This window comes from Bombina bombina, unplaced genomic scaffold, assembly GCF_027579735.1.
Source record: "Bombina bombina isolate aBomBom1 unplaced genomic scaffold, aBomBom1.pri scaffold_1197, whole genome shotgun sequence".
In the NCBI taxonomy this organism is placed as follows: Eukaryota; Metazoa; Chordata; class Amphibia; order Anura; family Bombinatoridae; genus Bombina; species Bombina bombina.
In genome coordinates this window covers 14,894-42,195 of record NW_026510824.1, presented here as the reverse complement: position 1 = coordinate 42,195, position 27,302 = coordinate 14,894, and the positions used below count along the sequence as shown (strand labels likewise).

The 27,302-nt window shown below is 39.3% G+C and overlaps 1 protein-coding gene across 1 annotated transcript in view; it reads left to right on the top strand.

Moving 5' to 3' along the window:
- Window positions 1-27,302, top strand: part of LOC128643476 (brefeldin A-inhibited guanine nucleotide-exchange protein 2) — a gene marked incomplete at both ends in the record, with an annotated part of 70,113 nt that overhangs the window by 41,147 nt on the left and 1,664 nt on the right. Inside the window, 2 exon segments of the mRNA XM_053696322.1 lie at window positions 6,084-6,285; window positions 18,689-18,800. Of these exon segments, the coding sequence (XP_053552297.1) occupies window positions 6,084-6,285; window positions 18,689-18,800 (314 nt within the window).

Genomic DNA, 27,302 nt, shown 5'->3' with positions numbered 1-27,302 from the left:
GTGGCTTACATCAACCATCAGGGGGGAACGAGAAGCTCCCTAGCAATGAGAGAAGTGTCTCAGATTCTGAAGTGGGCGGAGACCCACAACTGTTCGCTGTCAGCGATCCACATTCCAACAGGTGGGGAACATCGGAGATAGATCTCATGGTGTCCCGTCTCAATACCAAGCTACCCAGATATGGGTCGAGGTCCAGGGATCCTCAGGTGGATCTAATAGATGTATTAGCGGTGCCTTGGAGGTTCAATCCAATTTCTCTTTTCCTGCCATTACCACTCTTTTCTTGAGTAGTGGCTCGAATCATACAGGAGCAGGCATTAGTGATACTGATTGCTCCATCGTGGCCGCAAAGGATAATGATTTTTGGTCTGGCTCCTAGACATATTTGTCAAGCACTGTGTATATGTATTTATGTGTGTGTGTGTGTGTATATGTTTGTATGTATGTATGCTTGCTTAGATTTCTCCTGTTAAGTGTAGTCAGTCCACGGGTCATCCATTACTTATGGGATATTAACTCCTCCCTAACAGGAAGTGCAAGAGATCACCCAAGCAGAGCTGCTATATAGCTCCTCCCCTCTACGTCATACCCAGTCATTCTCTTGCACCTAACTAATAGATAGGACGTGTGAGAGGACTGTGGTTATTAAAATTAGTTTTTTATTTCTTCAATCAAAAGTTTGTTATTTTAAACAGCACCGGAGTGTGTGTTTTTTTCTCAGGCAGCATTAGAAGAAGAATCTACCTGAGTTGTGTATGATCTTAGCGGACGTAACTAAGATCCATTTGCTTTTCTCGGCCATTCTGAGGAGCGAGGTAACTTCAGAACAGGGGACAGCGGGCAGGGTTCACCTGCAAGGAGGTATGTTGCAGTATATTATTTTCTAAGGAATGGAATTGACTGAGAAAATACTGCTAATACCGATGTAATGTAAGTACAGCCTTAAATGCAGTAGTAGTAACTGGTATCAGGCTGATATGTGTGTATGTTTGCACTGAAGTATTTCTGGGGAATGGCACTTCACTAAGAAAATACTGTATATATATAACTTATAGCCTCTCTGCAGTGAAAGCGACTAGCAACAGGCTTTTTATTAACATCTCATATATTTATATTTAAAACGTTTACTGGCATGTTAATCGTTTTTTCTCTGAGGTACTTGGTGAAAAATTTTCATGGGCATTATTTTTCCACATGGCTGTCGTTTGTTTTGAATAAATCTGTTTACTGAGCTTCCCCACTGTTGTAGTATGAGTGGGAGGGGCCTATTTTGGCGCTTTTACTGCGCAGTAAAAATTCAGTCACAAGTCTTCCTGTTCTCCCTGCATGATCCAGGACGTCTCTACAGAGCTCAGGGGTCTCCAAAACTAGTTTTGAGGGAGGTAATCACTCACAGCAGACCTGTGAGACTGTGCTTTGACTGTGATAAAATCGTATATATTTTTATTGTTATCCGGTTTTTGGTATTAAGGGGTTAATCATCCATTTGCTAGTGGGTGCAATCCTTTGCTAAATTAATAAATTTAATGTGAAAATTTGGTTTCTATAACTAATCCGGTTCGTGTTATTTCAACTGTGACAGTTTTTTTGTGTGCTTCTTAAAGGCACAGTAACGTTTTTTATATTGCTTGTAAATTTATTTGAAAAGTATTTTCCAAGCTTGCTAGTTTAATTGCTAGTTTGTTTAAACATGTCTGACATAGAGGAATCTCTTTGTGCAATATGTTCAAAGGCCAATGTGGAGCCCAATAGAAATTTGTGTACTAATTGCATTGATGCTACTTTAAGTAAAAGCCAATCTGTACATGTAAAGAAAATTTCACCAGACAACGAGGGGGAAGTTATGCCGACTAACTCTCCTCACGTGTCAGTACCTGTATCTCCCGCTCAGGAGGTGCGTGATATTGTGACGCCAAGTACATCAGGGCGGCCATTACAAATCACTTTGCAAGACATGGCTAATGTTATGACTGAAGTTTTATCTAAATTGCCAGAACTTAGGGGTAAACGCGACCACTCTGGAGTGAGAACAGAGTGCGCTGAAAATACTAGGGCCATGTCTGATACTGCGTCACAATTTGCAGAACATGAAGACGGAGAGCTTCATTCTGTGGGTGACGGATCTGATCCAAATAAACTGGATTCAGACATTTCAAATTTTAAATTTAAGCTTGAGAACCTCTGTGTGTTACTAGGGGAGGTATTAGCGGCTCTGAATGATTGTAACACGGTTGCAATCCCAGAGAAAATATGTAGGCTGGATAAATATTTTGCGGTACCGACGTGTACTGACGTTTTTCCTATACCTAAAAGGCTTACAGAAATTGTTAACAAGGAGTGGGATAGATCCGGTGTGCCTTTCTCACCCCCTCCTATATTTAGAAAGATGTTTCCAATAGACGCCACCACACGGGACTTATGGCAGACGGTCCCTAAGGTGGAGGGAGCAGTTTCTACTTTAGCTAAGCGTACCACTATCCCGGTGGAGGATAGCTGTGCTTTTTCAGATCTGATGGATAAAAAGTTAGAGGGTTACCTTAAGAAAATGTTTGTTCAACAATGTTTTATATTGCAACCCCTTGCATGCATTGCGCCTGTCACGGCTGCGGCGGCATTCTGGTTTGAGTCTCTGGAAGAGACCTCAGCTACATTGGATGAGATTACAGACACAGACTCCGGATTCGCCATTCAGGCACGCAGAGCGCTGTGGCTTAAATCCTGGTCAGCTGATGTGACTTCTAAATCTAAATTGCTTAACATACCTTTCAAGGGGCAGACCTTATTCGGGCCCGGTTTGAAAGAAATTATCGCTGACATTACTGGAGGTAAGGGCCATGCCCTGCCTCAAGACAGAGCCAAACCAAGGGCTAGACAGTCTAATTTTCGTGCCTTTCGCAACTTCAAGGCAGGAGCAGCATCAACTTCCTCCGCTCCTAAACAGGAAGGAACTGTTGCTCGCTACAGACAGGGCTGGAAACCTAACCAGACCTGGAACAAGGGCAAGCAGGCCAGAAAACCTGCTGCTGCCCCTAAGACAGCATGAAGTGAGGGCCCCCGATCCGGAAACGGATCTAGTGGGAGGCAGACTTTCTCTCTTCGCCCAGGCTTGGGCAAGAGATGTCCAGGATCCCTGGGCGTTAGAGATCATATCTCAGGGATATCTTCTGGACTTCAAAGCTTCTCCTCCAAAAGGGAGATTTCATCTTTCAAGGTTGTCAACAAACCAGATAAAGAAAGAGGCATTTCTACGCTGTGTACAAGATCTCAACTCTGTCAATCCTTTTACACAAACGTCTGTCAGAAGTTCCAGACGTTCAGGCTTTTTGTCAGGCCTTGGCCAGGATCAAGCCTGTGTTTAAGACTGTTGCTCCACCGTGGAGCTTAAACTTAGTTCTTAACGTTTTACAGGGTGTTCCGTTTGAACCCCTTCATTCCATTGATATCAAGCTGTTATCTTGGAAAGTTCTGTTTTTAATGGCTATTTCCTCGGCTTGAAGAGTCTCTGAGTTATCGGCCTTACATTGTGATTCTCCTTATCTGATTTTTCATTCAGACAAGGTAGTTCTGCGTACTAAACCTGGGTTCTTACCTAAGGTAGTCACTAACAGGAATATCAATCAAGAGATTGTTGTTCCTTCATTGTGTCCTAACCCTTCTTCAAAGAAGGAACGACTTCTACACAATCTAGACGTTGTCCGTGCCCTGAAATTTTATTTACAGGCAACTAAAGATTTTCGCCAAACTTCTTCCCTGTTTGTCGTTTATTCTGGACAGAGGAGAGGTCAAAAAGCTTCTGCTACCTCTATCTCTTTCTGGCTTCGTAGCATAATACGCTTAGCCTATGAGACTGCTGGACAGCAGCCTCCTGAAAGAATTACAGCTCATTCTACGAGAGCTGTGGCTTCCACGTGGGCCTTTAAGAATGAGGCCTCTGTTGAACAGATTTGCAAGGCTGCAACTTGGTCTTCTCTTCATACTTTTTCCAAATTTTACAAATTTGACACTTTTGCTTCTTCTGTGGCTGTTTTTGGGAGAAAGGTTCTTCAGGCAGTGGTTCCTTCCGTGTAAAGATCCTGCCTGTCCCTCCCGTCATCCGTGTACTTTTAGCTTTGGTATTGGTATCCCATAAGTAATGGATGACCCGTGGACTGACTACACTTAACAGGAGAAAACATAATTTATGCTTACCTGATAAATTCCTTTCTCCTGTAGTGTAGTCAGTCCACGGCCCGCCCTGTTTTTTATGGCAGGTCTAAATTTTAAATTATACTCCAGTCACCACTGCACCCTATAGTTTCTCCTTTCTCGTTTGGTTTTCGGTCGAATGACTGGGTATGACGTAGAGGGGAGGAGCTATATAGCAGCTCTGCTTGGGTGATCCTCTTGCACTTCCTGTTAGGGAGGAGTTAATATCCCATAAGTAATGGATGACCCGTGGACTGACTACACTACAGGAGAAAGGAATTTATCAGGTAAGCATAAATTATGTTTTTATTAGCATAAAAAATTGCTATACCGGTTTTGGCAAAATGTCAAAGTAGTTCTTCAACGAGTCTTGAGAAAGGTCAGTGTATGACCGAAACGCGTCGACTGGTGAGCAATAATCCAATTTTTATATTTATCTGATTTATCTGCACTATTATATACTTTTTTCGGCAGAAGGATTAAACACCCGGGTTACGCTGGAGCTGTTACCTGCCTATTAACGCTGAAGCCCAATCCCCGCTACAAGAAATAACACTGCACATAGACTCTTTTGAACCATCATACGAGGAATTAATCCTACAATCTGTCAGGAGCACCCAAACAAACTTTGTACCGATTGATTTATTTGTTTTATATTTCTCTGTCCATCCGCTGCTATTTGGACTATTCATGCTGGTTACTAGTGGAATTTGATAATTCGGCATCCATTATTTCTTTTGTGGTTTTTTGCATTTACTTAATACACACTTACTTATTTGGAAGTTATCACTGTTTATCCGTGAGAGATTTTTATCCACACATTTTTTATTGATTCTTTTGTGTAGGAACATTGTTCCCGAAAGTTATTTTGAGACATCTCATTTTTATTTTTGATTATATATTCGCACCAAACACATTTTTGATTTGGTTTTAATTCATCACTTTGAAAATATTTTGATTGAACACGCACCTTTTAAGGCACTGCACGTACACAGCCCAATATCTAATCCCATTCCGCTAGTGGAACACCGCCACTGAATCTCTAACGAGGTACAGTGTATCGGACCTCCTTTTCCGGCTTCTAGCACATAAGGATTCATAAGGATAAGGATTTATAATTCAATATTGGATATGGTTTAAGGATTATTTGTATTATTTGAATTTTTGTTATTGTGTATAATTTTAAACTGTTATTGCATGGATCCATGTAAGATGACTTGTTGTATGTTATAAATCATTTTTTGTATGTGTACCAGAAATTGTATGGTATTTGTATAAGGAATTGTACCACCAGCTGTTTTTAGAGGATTGTTTGAGATCGTTTTTAATAAACTTTTTACCTTCATTAAGCTGTAAAGTGCTTATGGTTTTATTCTGAACCCTGCCGTATAAGCTGGCGCTTTGATATATATTTTTCTGATTTTCCATATGCCTTGACCACTAGGGGTAATTTATCAGAGCAAAGGGTTTATTAGCAGTAGGCGCTAAGTCTACACTCCCATTTGTACTAATTCTTCAACGTGGTAGCATACGTCTTACAATACAAGCTGTGTAATGAAAAATACAAAATGGAGAATTTTGTGTAAAGCTTTGTGACAAATTTTGATTGCATTGATATAACTTTTAATACCAAAATAGGATTTTTATGTTGAATATTGAAAAATTAAAAATTTTAGGCCGGCATTAAAAGTTGTAAGTCCTAGCATACTGTTAAACCTTTATGTCCCGTTAATTTTCTTCAGTTGGTACAGTTAAAGACCTTTCTCTAAAAATGTAAAAAACAAAACAAAAAAAGCATGGTATAGGTTGTTGTATGTTTAAGATGCACTTGGGTAATAAGGTGTTGCTATTTGAGATTAACTGTAAACCCTTTCTATTTCTGTATTTGAAATTGTTAGGTTCTGAAAAAACTTCAGATGCTGAAAGTGGTGAAAGCAAAACTCCTGAAATAGTAGGAAGGAGAAGCAGTATCAGCTCATTTGATTCTACAGTTTCCTCAGGAATCGGCAGTATTAGCACCCAGGCTTCCGTCCTTGATGATCCAGAGCAATTTGAAGTTATAAAACAGCAGAAGGAAATAATTGAGCATGGGATACAATTGTAAGTTGTTGTAGTTTTTTTTTTTTTTGTTTTGTTTTGTTTTTTAATAATATAAGAGTATGAGCCTGATCTAAAGCTCTCTGTTTTGGTGAGATTATCTGGGAATGGTAGGTCCCTCATTTACAGTATAGTACTTAAAAAAACAAAGGTTTTGTGTGATCTCTCTCCATGGTCGTAATTTTTGATCCTCAGACCCAAGTGTGTGTGTGTGTGTGTGTGTGTGTGTATATATATATATATATATATATATATATATATATATATATATCCCCAACCAGAAAGAAGGGTTGAAACAGCAACAGGTGTATAAAACATAACATTTATTGATAAAATGTTAAGTCCATGGAGGGACGAGGTACAAAAAACAAGACACTACAGTATACGTGTTTCGGCTGGATGCCGTATTCACTACTGCTTAAAAATTTCTACACATATGCTGATTTAAAAAGGGTGTGCTTTGCACCCATTGGTAAAAGATGAACACACCTTTCAGTGACGTAACTAGAAGTACCTGTGTTGTGAAAACATATACTAAACAGTATACTAAACTCTACTATAAGGGTCTTAGACTTGGTTACAGAATTGACTATAAAGCTGAATAAGAATCTGTTTGAAACATTAGAGGAGAGGAATACTAGTGATAAAATACAATCTAAATATAATTATGCTCTATAAACAAACAATGCAAGAGTTGCCCAATATCATTAATATAATATAATGGTAAGGCAATTAGAGAATGCAATGACAAATCGATACATAGGTAAATTGGCTCAACCCAGGTATGGTGTTAGAATACAATATAAATGAAAAACCATGATGTAAATAAACGGAAAACAGAAACTATTCCCAAAAATTTATAAGATCGTATTCTGCATTCAAACCCAGGGGAACCTTAGTGGATAACTTAAATATCCATAGCATCTCACATTTTTCCAATAATTTCTGCCTGTCTCCACCCCTTTTGGGGTAGGGTATGTAATCTATTGCCAACCATCTGAAAGAAGAAACATCTTTCTGATGCTCAGTGACAAAGTGTTTTATTATACTATCGGTGAGGTAGACTTACCCACATTAATAGTGGATAAGTGTTCCCTGATACGGGACCTGATATCCCGTGTTGTAAGTCCATTGTATTGGATATTACACAAAGTAAAGGTTATCAAATAGATAACATGGTGTGAGGTACAATTGAGACAGTATTTGATGTCATATGATTGATGAGTGACTGTCGATGTAAATACATCAGAAATGATAATAAAGTCACAAGCTATACATCTGTTACTACCACATCTAAACATGCCTTTAGATGTCAACCAAGAACTTGTTGTGGCTCGAGGATTGCTCAAGACAGTGGGTGATAAATAATTACCTAGAGTTTTGTTCCGAAAATAGGAACATCTGATGCCTTCTGAGACACAATTGATGAGCTTATCATCTGCCACAAGTAGTTTAAAATGTTTTTTAACAATGTCGCTAATGGACTGGTAATCAGAGCTGTAATCTGTTACAAAGATGACTTGACCTGGGTTACTTTGAGTATTGTTCTTTTTCTTATCCTCCAGTAATATATTACGATCAATCCTCTGTACCTCTTGAATTGTCCTCTTCACCACTTTTTTAGGGTACCCCCTTCTATTTAAGCGGTTTAGTAGATCCTTCTGATGTTCCACAAATGTTTCATTAGTGGAGCAATTCCTTTTGGCCCTGATTAGTTGACCCTTGGCTATTGAGTATGTGACATTTTTGGGTGACAACTTCTAGAATGCAATACAGAATTGCCCGATATGGGCTTTCTGTAAATACGCTCAATCTTCCCTGCTTGAGTACCTTTTAGGGTAATGTCAAGGACATTTATGGTTGTCTTATGTACCTCAAAAGTGAACTTGAGTTTAAGATTGTTCTCATTGATGTAAATAAGAAATTCAGCTATGCTATCAGACTCACCTTTCTCCAACATAGGTGTGTCCGGTCCACGGCGTCATCCTTACTTGTGGGATATTCTCTTCCCCAACAGGAAATGGCAAAGAGCCCAGCAAAGCTGGTCACATGATCCCTCCTAGGCTCCGCCTTCCCCAGTCATTCTCTTTGCCGTTGTACAGGCAACATCTCCACGGAGATGGCTTAGAGTTTTTTGGTGTTTAAATGTAGTTTTTATTCTTCAATCAAGAGTTTATTATTTTAAAATAGTGCTGGTATGTACTATTTACTCTGAAACAGGAAAGAGATGAAGATTTCTGTTTGTAAGAGGAAAATGATTTTAGCAACCGTTACTAAAATCGATGGCTGTTTCCACACAGGACTGTTGAGAGGAATTAACTTCAGTTGGGGGAAACAGTGAGCAGACTTTTGCTGCTTGAGGTATGACACATTTCTAACAAGACTCGGTAATGCTGGAAGCTGTCATTTTCCCTATGGGAACCGGTAAGCCATTTTCTTAGTTTAAGTAAAAGAATAAAGGGCTTCATTAGGGCTTAAAAAACTGGTAGACATTTTTCTGGGCTAAAACGATTACTTTACTAAGTATATTTGGCAGATTATTACTTTTAATAGTTGTTAAATCTTGGGGATTGTTTTAATAAAAACGGCAGACACTGTATTGGACACCTTTTTCACTGGGGGCCTTTTCTAGTCATAGACAGAGCCTCATTTTCGCGCCTCTAATGCGCAGTTGTTTTTGGAAAGCATGGCATGCAGATGCATGTGTGAGGAGCTAAGAACCACTGAAAAAGCTTATAGAAGGCATCATTTGGTATCGTATTCCCCTCTGGGCTTGGTTGGGTCTCAGCAAAGCAGATACCTGGGACTGTATAGGGGTTAAATGTAAAAACGGCTCCGGTTCCGTTATTTTAAGGGTTAAAGCTTTCAAATTTGGTGTGCAATACTTTTAAGGCTTTAAGTTACTGTGGTGAAATTTTGGTGAAATTTGAACAATTCCTTCATACTTTTTCACATATTCAGTAATAAAGTGTGTTCAGTTTGAAATTTAAAGGGACAGTAACGGTTTTATTGTAAAACGTTTTTTGTGCTTTGTTGACAAGTTTAAGCCTGTTTAACATGTCTGAACCATCAGATAACGATGTTCTATATGTATGAAAGCCAATGTGTCTCCCCATTTAAATATATGTGATATATTTGTGTCATAATGTCCAAACAAAGTAGGGATAATAATGCCATAGATATGATATTGCCCAAGATGATTCCTCTAACGAGGGGAGTAAGCATGGTACTGCATCATCCCCTTCTGTGTCTACACCAGTTTTGCCCACACAAGAGGCCCCTAGTACATCTAGTGCGCCAATACTTATTACCATACAACAATTAATGGCTGTAATGGATAATTCTATTGCATGCATTTTTTTCCAAAATGCCTACTTATCAGAGAAAGCGTGATTGCTCTGTTTTAAACACTGAAGAGCAAGAGGACGCTGATGATATCTGTTCTGACATACCCTCACACCTATCTGAAGGGGCCAGGAGGGAGGTTTTGTCTGAGGGAGAAATTTCAGATTCAGGGAAAATTTCTCAACAAGCAGAACCTGATATTGTAACTTTTAAATTTAAATTTCAACATCTCCACGCACTACTTAAGGAGGTATTATCTACTCTGGATGATTGTGACAATTTGGTCATTCCAGAGAAATTAGGTAAGATGGACAAGTTCCTAGAGGTTCCGGTGCCCCCCGATGTTTTTCCTATACCCAAGCGGGTGGCGGACATAGTAAATAAGGAGTGGGAAAGGCCCGGCATACCTTTTGTCCTCCCCCTATATTTAAGAAATTAGTTCCTATAGTCGACCCCAGAAAGGACTTATAGCATACAGTCCCCAAGGTCGAGGGGGCGGTTTCTACTCTAAACAAACGCACTTCTATTCCTATAGAAGATAGTTGTGCTTTCAAGATCCTATGGATTAAAGGTTAGAGGGTTTGCTTAAAAAGATGTTTGTTCAGCAAGGTTACCTTCTACAACCAATTTCATGCATTGTTCCTGTCACTACAGCTGCGTGTTTCTGGTTCGAAGAACTAGAAAAGTCGCTCAATAAAGAATCTTCGTACGAGGAGGTTTTGGACAGAGTTCAAGCTCTTAAATTGGCTAACTCTTTTTTATTTTAGATGCCGCTTTGCAATTAGCTAGATTAGCGGCGAATAATTCAGGGTTTGCTATTGTGGCGCGCAGAGCGCTTTTGCTTAACATCCCTTTCAAGGGTAAAACACTGTTTGGCCCTGACTTGAAAGAGATTATTTCAGACATCACTGGGGGAAAGGGCCACGCCCTTCCTCTGGATAGGTCTTTTAAGGCTAAAAAGAAGCCAAATTTTCGTCCCTTTCGCAGAAACGGACCAGCCTCAAATTCTACACCCTCTAAGCAAGAGGGTAATACTTCTCAAACCAAGCCAGCCTGGAGGCCGATGCAAGGCTGGAACAAGGGTAAGCAGGCCAAGTCACCTGCCACTGCTACCAAAACAGCATGAAGTGTTGGCCCCCGATCTGGGAAGGATCTGGTGGGGGGCAGACTTTCTCTCTTTGCTCAGGCTGGGGCAAGAGATGTTCAGGATCCTTGGGCGCTAGAAATAGTTTCTCAAGGTTATCTCCTGGAATTCAGGGAACTACCCCCAAGGGGAAGGTTTCACGGGTCTCAATTATCTTCGAACAGGCATTCTTACACTGTGTAGAAGACCTGTTAAGCATGGGAGTGATTCATCCTGTTCCATTAGGAGAACAAGGGATGGGTTTTTACTCCAACCTGTTCATAATTCCCAAAAAAGAGGGAACATTCAGACCTATTTTAGATATCAAGATTCTAAACAAGTTTCTAAGGGTTTCATCATTCAAAATGGAAACCATTCGAACGATCCTTCCTACCATCCAGGAAGGTCAATTCATGACCACGGTGGACTTAAAGGATGCGTACCTACGTATTCCTATCCACAAGGAACATTTTCGGTTCCTAAGGTTCGCCTTTCTGGACAAGCATTACCTGTGGCACTTCCATTCGGATTAGCCACTGCTCCAAGGATTTTCACAAGGGTACTAGGGTCCCTTCTAGCGGTGCTAAGACCAAGGGGCATTGCAGTAGTACCTTACTTGGACGACATCCTGATTCAAGTGTCGTCTCTGTCAAAAGCAAGGGCTCATACGGACATTGTCCTAGCCTTTCTCAGATCTCACAGGTGGAAAGTGAACATAGAAAAAAGTTCTCTGTCCCCGTCAACAAGAGTTCCCTTCTTGGGAACAATAATAGTTTCCTTAGAAATGAAGGTTTTTCTGACAGAGGCCAGAAAATCAAAACTTCTAAGCTCTTGTCAGGTACTTCATTCTGTTCTTCTTCCTTCCATAGCGCAGTCCATGGAAGTAATAGGGTTGATGGTTGCGGCAATGGACATAGTTCCTTTTGCACTAATTCATCTAAGACCATTGCACCTGGGCATGCTCAGACAGTGGAATGGGGATTATACAGACTTGTCTCCGACGATACAAGTAGATCAAATAACCAGAGATTCACTCCGTTGGTGGCTGACCCTGGACAACCTGTCACAGGGAATGAGCTTCCGCAGACCAGAATAGGTCATTGTCACGACCGACGCCAGTCTGGTGGGCTGGGGCGCGGTCTGGGAACCCCTGAAAACTCAGGGTCTATGGTTTCGGGAAGACTCTCTTCTCCCGATAAACATAATGGAACTGAGAGCGATATTCAATGCTCTCAAGGCTTGGCCTCGACTAGCAAAGGCCAAATTCATAAGGTTTCAATCAGTCATCATGACGACTGTTACATATATCAACCATCAGGGGGTAACAAGGAGTTCCCTGGCGATGGAGGAGCATCCGGGGGAGTGGGAACTCCATCTGGAAATCTTTGCCCAAATAACTCAATTATGGAGCATTCCAGACTTGGTTCTGATGGCCTCTCGTCAGAACTTCATGGTCCCTTGTTACGGGTCCAAATCCAGGGATCCCAAGGCGACTCTATTGGATACAATAGTAGCACCTTGGATCTTCAACCTAGCTTATGTATTCCCACCGTTTCCTCTCATTCCCAGGCTGGTAGCCAGGATCAATCTGGAGAGGGCTTCGTGACCTTGATAGTTCCTGTGTGGCCAAGCAGGACTTGGTATGCAGACCTGGTGAATGTGTCATCGGCTCCACCATGGAAGCTACCTTTGAGACAGGACCTTCTTATTCAGGGTCCATTCGAACATCCGAATCTGGTTTTCCTCCAACTGACTGCTTGGAGTTTGAACGCTTGATTTTGACAAAGCGTGGGTTTTCAGATTCTGTAATAGATACTCTTATTCAGACTAGAAAGCCTGTAACTAGAAAAATTTACCATAATATATGGAAAAAATATATCTGTTGGTGTGAATCTAAAGGATTCCCATGGAACAAGATAAAAATTCCTAAGATTCTTTCCTTTCTACAAGAAGGTTTGGAGAAAGGATTTTCTGCGAGTTCTCTGAAGGGACAGATCTCTGCTTTATCTGTTTTACTTCACAAAAGGCTGGCAGCTGTGCCAGACGTTTAAGCATTTGTTCAGGCTCTGGTTAGAATCAAGCCTGTTTACAGACCTTTGACTCTTCCCTGGAGTCTTAATCTAGTTCTTTCAGTTCTTCAAGGGGTTCCGTTTGAACCCTTACATTCCATAGATATTAAGTTATTATCTTGGAAAGTTTTGTTTTAGGTTGCAATTTCTTCCGCTAGAAGAGTTTCTGAGTTATCTGCTCTGCAGTGTTCTCCGCCCTATCTGGTCCATGCAGATAAGGTGGTTTTTACGTACTGAGCCTGGTTTTCTTCCGAAGGTTGTTTCCAACAAAAATATTAACCAGGAGATAGTTGTACCTTCTTTGTGTCCGAATCCAGTTTCATAGAAGGAACGTTTGTTACACAATTTGGACGTTGTCCGTGCTCTAAAATTCTATTTAGATGCTACAAAGGATTTCAGACAAACATCTTCCTTGTTTGTTGTTTATTCTGGTAAAAGGAGAGGTCAAAAAGCAACTTCTACCTCTCTATCTTTTTGGCTTAAAAGCTTCATCAGATTGGCTTATGAGACTGCCGGACGGCAGCCTCCTGAAAGAATCACAGCTCATTCCACTAGGGCCGTGGCTTCCACATGGGCCTTTAAGAACGAGGCTTCTGTTGATCAGATATGTAAGGCAGCGACTTGGTCTTCACTGCACACTTTTACCAAATTTTACAAATTTGATACTTTTGCTTCTTCTGAGGCTATTTTTGGGAGAAAGGTTTTGCAAACCGTGGTGCCTTCCATCTAGGTGACCTGATTTGCTCCCTCCCATCATCCGTGTCCTAAAGCTTTGGTATTGGTTCCCACAAGTAAGGATGACGCCGTGGACCGGACACACCTATGTTGGAGAAAACAGAATTTATGTTTACCTGATAAATTACTTTCTCCAACGGTGTGTCCGGTCCACGGCCCGCCCTGGTTTTTTAATCAGGTCTGATAATTTATTTTCTTTAACTACAGTCACCACGGTATCATATGATTTCTCCTATGCAAATATTCCTCCTTTACGTCGGTCGAATGACTGGGGAAGGCGGAGCCTAGGAGGGATCATGTGACCAGCTTTGCTGGGCTCTTTGCCATTTCCTGTTGGGGAAGAGAATATCCCACAAGTAAGGATGACGCCGTGGACCGGACACACCGTTGGAGAAAGTAATTTATCAGGTAAACATAAATTCTGTTTTTCAAATGAAAGCAAGTCATCTATAAAACGACCAAAATATGAGATGTTAGATCTGTAGGGGTTTTCATCTCCATAGATGTGGGACAGCTCCCACCAACCCATGTATAGGTTGGCATAAGAGGGGGCAAATTCAGCCCCCATCGCTGTCCCACACCTTTTGGAGATAAAAAAAAAAAACTCAAATTCAAAATAATTATGATATAGCAAACATCTTGTCACCTCAATCACATATTTCTGAAAATCAGGGCTCAGAGTAGAATAATTGGTCAGAATACATTGCAGTGCTTTGAGACCTAGCTCATGGGGTATGGAGGAATATAGGGCAGTGACATCAACTGTCATCCAACTGTGAGTGGAATCCCATTGTAAAATATTCATGACTCTAAGTACATGCTTGGTATCTTGTAAGTAACTAGGAAGTGCCCGAAACAATGGACAGAGTATGGCATCAATCCATTCATATACGTGTTCAAAAAGGGATCAAATTCCACTCACAATTGGACCACCCTTGACCTCTATCAGGGACTTATACACCTTCGGGAGGTGATGAAACACTGGGGTCACAGGGTGTTCTACATATAAGTAGTCCAGGGTTTTTCTGTCCAACAAAACCCTCTCTAACCCGTCATCCAGAAGGTGCATAAGCTCACCCTGATAACGTTTGGTGGGATTGAATGAAAGAACAGAGTATTGGGTGGAATCAGTGAGTTGACGTAGGGCTTCTGCCCTATAAACCTGTCTATCCAATACCACAACAGGGACCCCCTTATCAGCCGCCGGGATTACAATATTCTCATTTTGTTGTAAATCCTTAAGGGCTTGTCTCTCTAATTTAGAGAGATTGTCATGAGACCACTTTCTATCTTTGTTGAAAGCAAGGGTCTTGAAATCTTGTTCAACTTGTTGTAAAATTTCTCAATTAGGGGGCCTCTGCTGTGGATTGGATAGAAGGTAGAGGCCTTTTTAAAACCTACAAATCTGTCAATATGATTCTGTCTTAATTCTGTGGTTCCATCTCTGGCCATGTTATCTAATGATATAACATCACGTGTCTCTGAGAAAGAAAACTCTGTTTTGAGATTTATCCTAGCCATTTTTGTTCTAGTCTGAGTGGCAGGGTCAGATATAAGGTCTCTGTTGCAATCTAAAAAAAAATTTCTTTAAAGTAAATTGCTAACCAACCGGTTCACATCGAGCATGGTTTTAAATAAATCAAAACCCAGTAACAGGTACAAAACCAAGGCCTAAACCTAGTAATTTAATCTGAGAATCATTCAGTACAACATTAAACAAGTTTATTACACTGAGGGTTTGTATTTGTTGGTTGGTTTCATTCCCCTCAAGGGGTATCGGTTCTGTTGGGCTTGGGTGTTCCCTCCCCACTGGGGGTTCCTTGGGACCAAGGGAAAAACCTGATCAAAGTCACCACTGTTCTGTTCCTGTACTAAGGTATGTGATGCACCTGTACTATTGGGACCTGACCCATTAGAGGAAATGTCAATGGTGGTGACATTATATTTATTAATCTCTTAAGGTTTTACAGAAGGTGGTACAGTGGTATTATGTGCCATATTTGTCTGTACTAAGGTGTCCTGTGTAGTTTTCAAAATACCTGGTTTATCCTTATTGCCAGTATCTTTATCTGAATATATATATATATATTATGGTTTAAGAAAGAGAGAGATGACTAGGAGTGTAATCCTAGTTAGATAAAGAGAGGGATTTCAGCACTCTTTTGAGAAAATAAAGCTCATGAGAGCTATTATATAAAGTTCCAAGCTGACAGTGACTCTCCTAGTTCTGTCAGTATAGTAATTATGGTGGTGCAGACCCTTAAAAATTATTTATTATGGTTTAAGAAAGAGAGAGATGACTAGGAGTGTAATCCTAGTTAGATAAAGACAGGGATTTCAGCACTCTTTTGAGAAAATAAAGCTCATGAGAGCTATTATATAAAGTTCCAAGCTGACAGTGACTCTCCTAGTTCTGTCAGTATAGTAATTATGGTGGTGCAGACCCTTAAAAATTATTTATTATGGTTTAAGAAAGAGAGAGATGACTAGGAGTGTAATCCTAGTTAGATAAAGACAGGGATTTCAGCACTCTTTTGAGAAAATAAAGCTCATGAGAGCTATTATATAAAGTTCCAAGCTGACAGTGACTCTCCTAGTTCTGTCAGTATAGTAATTATGGTGGTGCAGACCCTTAAAAATTATTTATTATGGTTTAAGAAAGAGAGAGATGACTAGGAGTGTAATCCTAGTTAGATAAAGACAGGGATTTCAGCACTCTTTTGAGAAAATAAAGCTCATGAGAGCTATTATATAAAGTTCCAAGCTGACAGTGACTCTCCTAGTTCTGTCAGTATAGTAATTATGGTGGTGCAGACCCTTAAAAATTATTTATTATGGTTTAAGAAAGAGAGAGATGACTAGGAGTGTAATCCTAGTTAGATAAAGACAGGGATTTCAGCACTCTTTTGAGAAAATAAAGCTCATGAGAGCTATTATATAAAGTTCCAAGCTGACAGTGACTCTCCTAGTTCTGTCAGTATAGTAATTATGGTGGTGCAGACCCTTAAAAATTATTTATTATGGTTTAAGAAAGAGAGAGATGACTAGGAGTGTAATCCTAGTTAGATAAAGACAGGGATTTCAGCACTCTTTTGAGAAAATAAAGCTCATGAGAGCTATTATATAAAGTTCCAAGCTGACAGTGACTCTCCTAGTTCTGTCAGTATAGTAATTATGGTGGTGCAGACCCTTAAAAATTATTTATTATGGTTTAAGAAAGAGAGAGATGACTAGGAGTGTAATCCTAGTTAGATAAAGACAGGGATTTCAGCACTCTTTTGAGAAAATAAAGCTCATGAGAGCTATTATATAAAGTTCCAAGCTGACAGTGACTCTCCTAGTTCTGTCAGTATAGTAATTATGGTGGTGCAGACCCTTAAAAATTATTTATTATGGTTTAAGAAAGAGAGAGATGACTAGGAGTGTAATCCTAGTTAGATAAAGACAGGGATTTCAGCACTCTTTTGAGAAAATAAAGCTCATGAGAGCTATTATATAAAGTTCCAAGCTGACAGTGACTCTCCTAGTTCTGTCAGTATAGTAATTATGGTGGTGCAGACCCTTAAAAATTATTTATTATGGTTTAAGAAAGAGAGAGATGACTAGGAGTGTAATCCTAGTTAGATAAAGACAGGGATTTCAGCACTCTTTTGAGAAAATAAAGCTCATGAGAGCTATTATATAAAGTTCCAAGCTGACAGTGACTCTCCTAGTTCTGTCAGTATAGTAATTATGGTGGTGCAGACCCTTAAAAATTATTTATTATGGTTTAAGAAAGAGAGAGATGACTAGGAGTGTAATCCTAGTTAGATAAAGACAGGGATTTCAGCACTCTTTTGAGAAAATAAAGCTCATGAGAGCTATTATATAAAGTTCCAAGCTGACAGTGACTCTCCTAGTTCTGTCAGTATAGTAATTATGGTGGTGCAGACCCTTAAAAATTATTTATTATGGTTTAAGAAAGAGAGAGATGACTAGGAGTGTAATCCTAGTTAGATAAAGACAGGGATTTCAGCACTCTTTTGAGAAAATAAAGCTCATGAGAGCTATTATATAAAGTTCCAAGCTGACAGTGACTCTCCTAGTTCTGTCAGTATAGTAATTATGGTGGTGCAGACCCTTAAAAATTATTTATTATGGTTTAAGAAAGAGAGAGATGACTAGGAGTGTAATCCTAGTTAGATAAAGATAGGGATTTCAGCACTCTTTTGAGAAAATAAAGCTCATGAGAGCTATTATATAAAGTTCCAAGCTGACAGTGACTCTCCTAGTTCTGTCAGTATAGTAATTATGGTGGTGCAGACCCTTAAAAATTATTTATTATGGTTTAAGAAAGAGAGAGATGACTAGGAGTGTAATCCTAGTTAGATAAAGACAGGGATTTCAGCACTCTTTTGAGAAAATAAAGCTCATGAGAGCTATTATATAAAGTTCCAAGCTGACAGTGACTCTCCTAGTTCTGTCAGTATAGTAATTATGGTGGTGCAGACCCTTAAAATTATTTATTATGGTTTAAGAAAGAGAGAGATAACTAGGAGTGTAATCCTAGTTAGATAAAGACAGGGATTTCAGCACTCTTTTGAGAAAATAAAGCTCATGAGAGCTATTATATAAAGTTCCAAGCTGACAGTGACTCTCCTAGTTCTGTCAGTATAGTAATTATGGTGGTGCAGACCCTTAAAAATTATTTATTATGGTTTAAGAAAGAGAGAGATGACTAGGAGTGTAATCCTAGTTAGATAAAGACAGGGATTTCAGCACTCTTTTGAGAAAATAAAGCTCATGAGAGCTATTATATAAAGTTCCAAGCTGACAGTGACTCTCCTAGTTTTGTCAGTATAGTAATTATGGTGGTGCAGACCCTTAAAAATTATTTATTATGGTTTAAGAAAGAGAGAGATGACTAGGAGTGTAATCCTAGTTAGATAAAGACAGGGATTTCAGCACTCTTTTGAGAAAATATATATATGTATATATGTGTGTGTGTGTGTAATTAATAATCATTAATAACTTTGTACATTATATTTAAAGTTTCAAGAAAATTGCAATGTGAAATGTAATAAAAAGATGCTGCTCTGCTGTTGAATGACCGGAAGTCATGTTTATTTTTATTTATTTTCCAATTCATCTGTAGATTTAATAAAAAACCAAAAAGAGGTATACAGTATCTACAAGAGCAGGGCATGCTGGGATCTACTCCTCAGGATATTGCACAATTTTTACACCAAGAAGATCGTCTGGATTTTGTAAGTGCTTGTCTTTATGTTCACTAGCAACACTAGACCTAGATTTCTCAAAATGGAATATTTTCTGAAATTGTATGTAAATTACACCTATCCTTTGTAATCACTTCAAAAGGAAATACATTGTTTAATTTAAATATATTATTTTACCCTTTCGTTCATAGCTACATATTCATTTACTGTCTGGTGGCTTCTTGGAGCAGGTATAAAACATCAAAAAAGCTTGCTCTAGAAAGAGTCTAGTTACTCAATGTCCTCTGTTAGGGCTGACTGTGATCATTTTAGACTACCATCATCCATAACCACCAACATACATTTATTTTGAAATCATAACATAACTGGTGATAAAAGTGTTTATTATTTTGGATTGGAAGAATAGTGTAAGTTTTTTATTTGATGTTAAAAACGGTTCTTGGAGGTTTGGAGTCCAATACATCCAAAAAAAGTTCCTGACTCAAGGATGCCAAATTTTACAGCCAGTCTTGTGCAGTGCCATACCCTAGATGACAGATCCTAGAAAAAAAAACATTTGTCATTGTTGTTGCAACAATGTTCTCAATTTTCTTCCTGAAGGATTCTTGCTTTTATGTTCCTTTGGATCCAGTTACAGGGAGAGCACTGTGAGCAGATCTTATGGATCTTTTAGATGCAGATTTATATGCAGTTGTGTTTATTTTTTAAACAAAGACATTCTTGCTTTTGTCTTGAATTTAATAAAGTTGAACACATTTTTGAGGGTTCCTTGTTTCAAATTGCAAACTGTGCATTCTGCCATTCTTTCACTTGAGACAGGTCATTTTGACTACCAGAAATGTGAAAGTTTAAGTGGATGGCTAAAGATCATCCCAATACATTTCCCACCTAAAGACTGCAGGACTGTGTCCCTGCGAAGTCTACAAAACACATTTATACAGTGGTTTCCCTATCTTCCTTCTCTATAATTAATTCAGTACTATTTAACACCCTGCAGGATCTGGTTTATCCTACAACTTTAAATTTCACTTTCGTATGGGTTGATGCTTCTCCTTTCTTAAGGGTGTAGACTCGTAAAGCCTTGCACTATCTCAGATCCAAGCATTAAACCATTCAGAGACATATTTTCTTCTTAAAAGGGAAGGGCCCACAGCTGCATTCATTACTTTTTGGAAATACAGAATCTGGCCACCAGGAGGAGGCAAAGACACCCCAGTCAAAGGCTTAAATACCTCTCCCCACTTCCCTCAGAAGTTTGAGGTAGTCTCTTATGGAGGGTAGTACTCTTCGCATTGGGATTGGAGTTTTAGGTAATGCTGTCAGCCTCTCAGTGAGAGCATGGATGAAAGTTAGAGATGCAGGGGGAGTTTTCCTGAGAACCCATCCTGATTCATATTAACAGCTCCTTGGAAATCAGCATTTACGAGTTTCGCTGCCTACCTTTCATCACTCTAGTCCATGTCAGAAGCGAGTCTACTATCTGTCACACTTGAAGGGCCATGTTCCTGTTCCACAGCGTAGATTCTGGTAAGATCGTTTCATTTTATTTCGATATGTGAATGTAATGTTGACAAAAAACAAGGTAGGGTCCCAGTGGGACTCCTTTTATCTTAATAAGGAATCATGGGTTAATATCTCCTGAGGGGGGTTATTGAACAGGGGGGACTTTTAATCATGTTTGTTATATAGTTCTATCTGCAAATGTGTAGCTATACTTAGGCTCACGGCCTTTACGGAACATAACGACCTTCTTTTAATGACGCTATCTTTCAAGATTGCGTGCCTTTTCGCGACTGGCACAATGCACCTCGTGACGGGTGCGGTTACGTTGTTTTTCCCTTCTGTATGCTGACTGTGTGTGACCAAGAGAATCTTGCTCGTGGGTTGTCTGGTTCACAGGAGGTGGTGAGTGCCCCAGCCATTGGGGTGTTAAAGGGTGTCAGTTAGTTTTTTGTAATCCCAAGATTATGGAGGATTCCAATACGGAGGATGTGTCTTGTGATGAATATGAAATGGCCCAGGTAATCAATGCCCATCAGTTATGTTCCAATTGCCGTTCTATAGTACTATCTTCTCTCGAAGCCGGGAGCTTAGAGTGTGTTGAACCATCCGCCTCAGAGGTTTCCATGACCCGTGAAGCATGTGCCCCAGTCCATTTCCCGGCTATGCAAGCAGGTGTCCCTATGTCCCTTTACTCCTCCGGAGGGTGGCTTGTTTCCTCCAGAGGTTACGGCATGGTTCCGCATGGCCATTTCTATGGCGCTAAATCATTTATATCTCCAAAGTGAAATATTTCTAAGATACTGTCCGTGTTCCGTTAACCAGGGCCCGTCGAGCGTGGGATCACCCGATTCAGTTCGGCCTTCTGGGGAAGCGTTGGCCCCTGAGGCTTCAGGGGCCCCTATCTCGGGGCCAGGGTCTTCAGTTGATCCGGCGAGGGATGATTTCGCCTTCCGTTATAGGCTGGCTTGCCTTCATGTTCTTTTAAAGGGACAGTATACACTCATTTTCATATAACTGCATGTAATAGACACTACTCTAAAGAATAAGATGCACAGATACTGATATAAAAATGCAGTATAAAACTGTTTAAAAACTTACTTAGAAGCTGCCAGTTTAGCTCTGTTGAAAAGGTAGCTGGAAAGCCCACTGCAAGTGGGAAATAAGACACTCCCCCTTCTTTTGCATATGAAAAGACCCTTTACACAAACAGGAGCAAGCTGGAGAAGGTAGCTGACGGTATTCACATCAAACTTTGGGGCTTGGTTAGGAGTCTGAAAATCAGAGCAATGTTATTTAAAAATAAGCAAAACTATAGATTTAAAAAAAAAAAAAAAAAAAAACTTTATGGGCTATATAAATAGATCATCTACAAAACATTTATGCAAAGAAAAAATGAGTGTATAATGTCCCTTTAAGACATGTTTTGGCAATGTTAGAGGATCCCAGTCCTAGCGGGCAGAGGGATCTGAGGCTATAGAAACTGGAGGGCAAAATGGATATGACATTTGGGGATGAAGCCAATCTCCTTAATGCCGGTGTTTTCTTTTTCTTTATGTTTTTGGTTCCAGTTCTGAACTTGGGTGAATGGGGCTTTTAATCGGCTGGTCCCATTGTCGTCTTCATTCTCCTTGGGCATTCACCCGATGGGTGTTGCCTTCATTTTATTTTTTGGATTAATTTGTTTTTTCATAAGCTCATGTCTGTTAGATATTCGTTTTTATGAACGTTCTTCTCTGGAACCGATATTTGCTATTTAGGTCACGTGGGCACTTCCTCGGAAGTTGCACTCTTGTTGAATAATAGAAATATGTTTTTCTAATTCATTTATCGATCCTTCAAGATGAATTTTCTTGGACCTTGGGCAGTTCTAGAGTGTCCTTATACCAGGCAGGCACTGGGCGGATTCTTTTTTCCGCTGTTGCCAGGGTTCATGTCACCCTCGTGGTGCTGATTAATCTTGCTGGATTCTGAATGTCACTTGGCCTATTCTATTGACTCCGGGCTCTGATCCTACTGAAGTATGAGGCCTGTTGTTTAAATGCAACCACTCCGAACGGAGGGTTATGAGTGCCAATCTAGGTTGGTTGTTTGGGCTTCTCGTCTGGTATACGGATCTGTTTTTGCAGACGTCATCATGGTTCTTCAGGTCCCCGGGGACACAGAACCATTATTCTATTCTTTGGAGTTGGGAGATGTGTGTGACCTATGTGGTCTGGTGCCGAGTAATTAATGATTTGCATTTTCACTCAAGGTTCTTCTGGACGCTGACTCTTTAGCCTATTAAGCATTTTATTGTGGCGACAGAGTTTCCTTCCTTCCCGTCTTGGGTGGATCATATGGTCTGGATGCGCAGGCATGTTCTTTCTCTGCTCAGAGTTATTACTCTAAGAGTTGGTGTGCAGGGGTTCCCTGCCTTCTGTGGGGAGTTGTGAAGCTCTAGCTTTTGCCTGCTTAAGGAAGATTTTTGGAAAATAGATCCTTCAATGATCTCTGGCTGTTGCCTCTTCCTGTACCCTTAGTCTGACCGTGATCTTGACGTTCAGGTGTCTTTACGTCCTTGTTGCAACTCTAGCCTTGGGGCTTGTCAGATTTCTCTGTGATCCAAGTGCCCTGGGTGCTGAATGTTAGACCGTTAAGGAGTCCTTTGTGTCTCTTGGGGTTTGAGGCTATTGCTAGATCGCCAAGCCTACGGACTTTAGAGGTGTGTTCCTCCTTGTAGGAGGCAGCTTAGGGTTCCTCTGGAAGTTGGATCTTCGATTGATTCCTTTTTCGAAGACTCTGACCTAGGTCTGTGTCTCTCCTTGGATGTTTGTGGATGGTTTGATCTCACATTAGATGTTTCTGGTCCTGCGGGCCTCTCCGTAGAGGCTGGGGCTCTGTGAGAGATGCCTCTCTGTTCGTGGCTTCAGCTTTAGTTCCTTCTGATGGTTCCCTACTGGTCTTCTGGCGCATTTACGATGTTCCTGTAGACTCCAGGTATCTTTACCTGGGTTGGTGATATGGCCGAGGGGTCTTCCTCTATGGTAGGGTGGTTTTCCGTTGTTTAATTCCCTTCTCTTCTAGAGCGGGGGGTAGGGTTCTCTGGGTTCGGAGTTACCTTAGTATTTGGAACGACCTGTTGGTCCTTGGTGTCTTGCCTTGTAAGGGTTTTTCCCTTCTTGCGTTTCAGAATCCTGGAAGGGGAGTTGCAATGTAGTGACTGGTTCCTCCGTTCCTGCAGCGGGAGGCTGAGGTTTTGATTCCTGTGGGGCTCCGGCTATATGTTAGATTCTGATATATGAATGCTGAGGGTCTGAGGGCCTTCTTGGAATTTAAATATTCTCGCACCTTGCCACAGAGATGGTGCACATTTACAGATCTTTGACAACGCTGTTATCTTGACAAACCATATTATGCACTTTAGTTAAGCATGCATAATACAAAGCAAGAACTGTACTTTTCTGTGGAAACTGCATTTTTTTTTATATATATATATATATATATATACATTTATGTAACAAATATATATATATATATATATATATATATATATCTTTAAAACTGTGTAAACTTAAAGTGAAGGTAAACTTTGAATGAAAGCCCGTTTTTTAAAAATACTATTAAAAACAGGGGCACTTTCATTCATTAAAGTTTACAAAAGCAGCTGTTTTGATTAAAAACTTACCTCTCTTCTTTGCACAGCCAGAGCAGCTTCCCCCTCCTGAAAATCCTCTTTTCATACGTCATCAATGACTAATCCGGCTTCCTCCATTCACAGCATGGCCTCAGGCAATGACTACCCTGGGGGGAAAGCGGTGATTGTAGGAAGCCGGATTAGTCATTGCTGACGTGGGAAGAGAGGAAATCTAGGTGGGGGAAGCTGCTCTGGCTGTGAAAAGAAGAAAAGGTACATTTTTAATCAAAACGGCTGCTTTGTAAACTTTGATGAATGAAAGTGCCCCTGTTTTTAATAGTATTTTTAAAAAAACGGGCTTTCATTCATCAAAGTTTACCTTTAAGCTAACCAAAGTGCAAGGTACAGCTACAAAAAAAAGAAGCAACAATACACATTCTACAAGATGCTGGAGCCTAGTATATATATTGAGAGCTTTACCAACTGGCTTCTGTAATGGGTTAAAATAAAGAACGTCTTTAAAAAGTGCGCTTCAGGTAAATGAGGAAGAACAATGGCAGGTTGAGTAGAAGTCATATTACTACCCAGCAGATTATTTCCCTTTTAAATAGTACTCTTTTACATGCAAAAAATAACCCTAGTGATAAATTACTTCATTATTTAAAAGGACATTAAAGTCAATTCTTTATTTATACATCAGAAATTATTCACTATGTTTTTTTTCTTTATCTTACTATATGTGTTGTGACCAAGTAGGAACATGTACAGTATATGCAAGCTCCTGCCCATACCAACCAATCACTGCTGCACCTAAGACGGTCATGGTTCTACATTCCACAATATGTACTCTAGCTTCTCTAGGGGGAGGAGTGGAAACACTACAATTTAGAGTTAAAATACAGTAAAAGTGGGCAAAATAAATCCTGAAAGTTCTTTTCTTTATTTGTGCAGTATAAACATTTTATAAGACAGTCTTGAATAAATATACATTCATTTAAAGGGTTTTTAAGATTATACAAATTTTTTAGCATGTAGATAAAAGGTGTAAATGAAAATGCATTAGGTATGTTGGACTACACCATATTGTAGAGCGTGTATTGTTGCTTCTTTTTTTTTGTAGCTGTACCTTGAAATTTAGTTAGCTTAAGTTTACGCAGTTTTAAAGTTATGTAACAAATATATATATATATATATATATATATATATATATATATATATATATATATATATATATATATATATATATAAAATGCAGTTTCCACAGAAAAGTACAGCTCTTGCTCTGTATTATGCATGCTTAACTGAAGTGCATAATACAGTTTGTTAAGATAACACCGTTGTCAAAGATCTGTAAATGTGCATCACCTCTGAGGCAAGGTGCGAGAATATTTAAATTCCAAGATGGTGGCACCCATTTTTATCATAAGCAGCATTTTCTTTTTTTTTACAAAGAGAAACATGGACAGAGATGCCCATTAAAGAATACACTATTAGCACTCATGTAGACTTATGACACAAATTGTGAATATATATTCTAAAAAGATAGACTACCAAATGGTAAAGAGAGTTCACTTGGAACATTAAAACATAACTTTTTAGATACGCAAAAAACAGGAGATAAAATAAAGGTATGTGCAATTAAAAATAATAGCTTACTGGGCTGTAGTGAAAAACAATCTTTGTATCACATTGGATGCCGAGGTATAATGGCTACAACTTATTAGGCATACGTAATTTAGCTTGCAATTGCTTATTAATGCTCAGCCAATAGAATTAATAAAATTAACCCGTGTTATTGCAATACAACACAAGGTAAATAATATTGTGCGGAGCTTGTATTTAATATTTAAGTCTTGCAAGTTCAGAGGTTGTGTCTAAAGATCTCTGAATAATACCAGAGTCTGTGTTAGCACAACTTCTTATTGTTTTAATTTAGCAACACTGTGCATAGAGCATACATATACTTTAATTTGAGAGATCAATATTATAATGCATACTTAGGTATCCATATAAATAATTCCTGGTAACGCTGGGTTTGGTAGAGTAATTTGGTTAATTACCACTAACCAGATAGTACCCAGAGTGTTTGGTTATCTACAAGTAACATATGTTCAATTTTATCCTAATATTGCATAAAGCGTGATTTGGATTTAATTTATAAAGTCAGTGTGATTGGTGCATATTTAGGTATCCATATATGTCAATTCACAATAACAAAACATTGAGTGTTTGACCTTGCTTTGTAATAGTATAGAGATATATAACCATCAATGAGATGTGAATACTATGACTTTTTAAGCAAGAGTAGTTTCTTTATAAATGTTCTTTAGTAATCGATTGTGAGTTCCCTTGCAATAAATTGCAGATGATTTATAAAGAGCATTAATATATTGGGTATATAAGGTATATTGTGATGCATACTTTAGTTACAGATATCCTTATCCATAATTGTATTTACACATACTGCTTCACATACAGCTATATTTATACCCCCAAAATTATATTGGTTACGGATAATCAGCCTCAGTATAAATAGCAAAAATGATTGCCTTATTCAGTCGCATAAAATCGGTATAAGCTAGTATGTAATATTTCGCTATCTTCGGTTGAAATTACCGTTTGGGTGTATTGTTTGGGTAAAAAATAAATCCTGACCCTATGGGTTGGTAACGATATAATTGTTGTCGTTGAGTTAATCTATGTTGCCATAACAAAATATCGTGTTTACCTATAGCTGATTCTTTAGCTGTGTGATGCAGTGTGTAGTGCTGCACTGGTCTAAATTACTGTTTGGATGTATCACTTGATAGTGATAATTTTGATCTAATGTGTTACAAATTATAAAGTAAATTGCTATTAGAGATGCTAGTCGCTTGTTTATGTATCACATGTAAATAGGTGATACAAATAATATTGAGTTTATATATTAGCTCTCTATAGCTAAGAGAGTAAAATTTAGTTACCCTCTCATGTGCTCGAAAGTAGCGTGAATGCCAGCCCAAGTATCCGATTCTAGTGAATTATATCTGGCGGTAACTGCCTACATAGTCTTCACTACTATTGTGTAGAATGATTTATAAGTATAAAGTAATTCATGTAGAGCGTAGTACCGATAGATACAAAAGTACCAAAATACCTTTAGCAAATATTGTCACCCCAGATTAAGCTAACCCTAACATACACAGGAGCTCCCTGACTCCTCACCATTGCCCTAACATGTTTCGCTGTTTCCACGGCTTTCTCATCAAGTGATACATCCAAACAGTAATTTAGACCAGTGCAGCACTACACACTGCATCACACAGCTAAAGAATCAGCTATAAGTAAACACGATATTTTGTTATGGCAACATAGATTAACTCGACGACAACAATTATATCGTTACCAACCCATAGGATCAGGATTTATTTTTTACC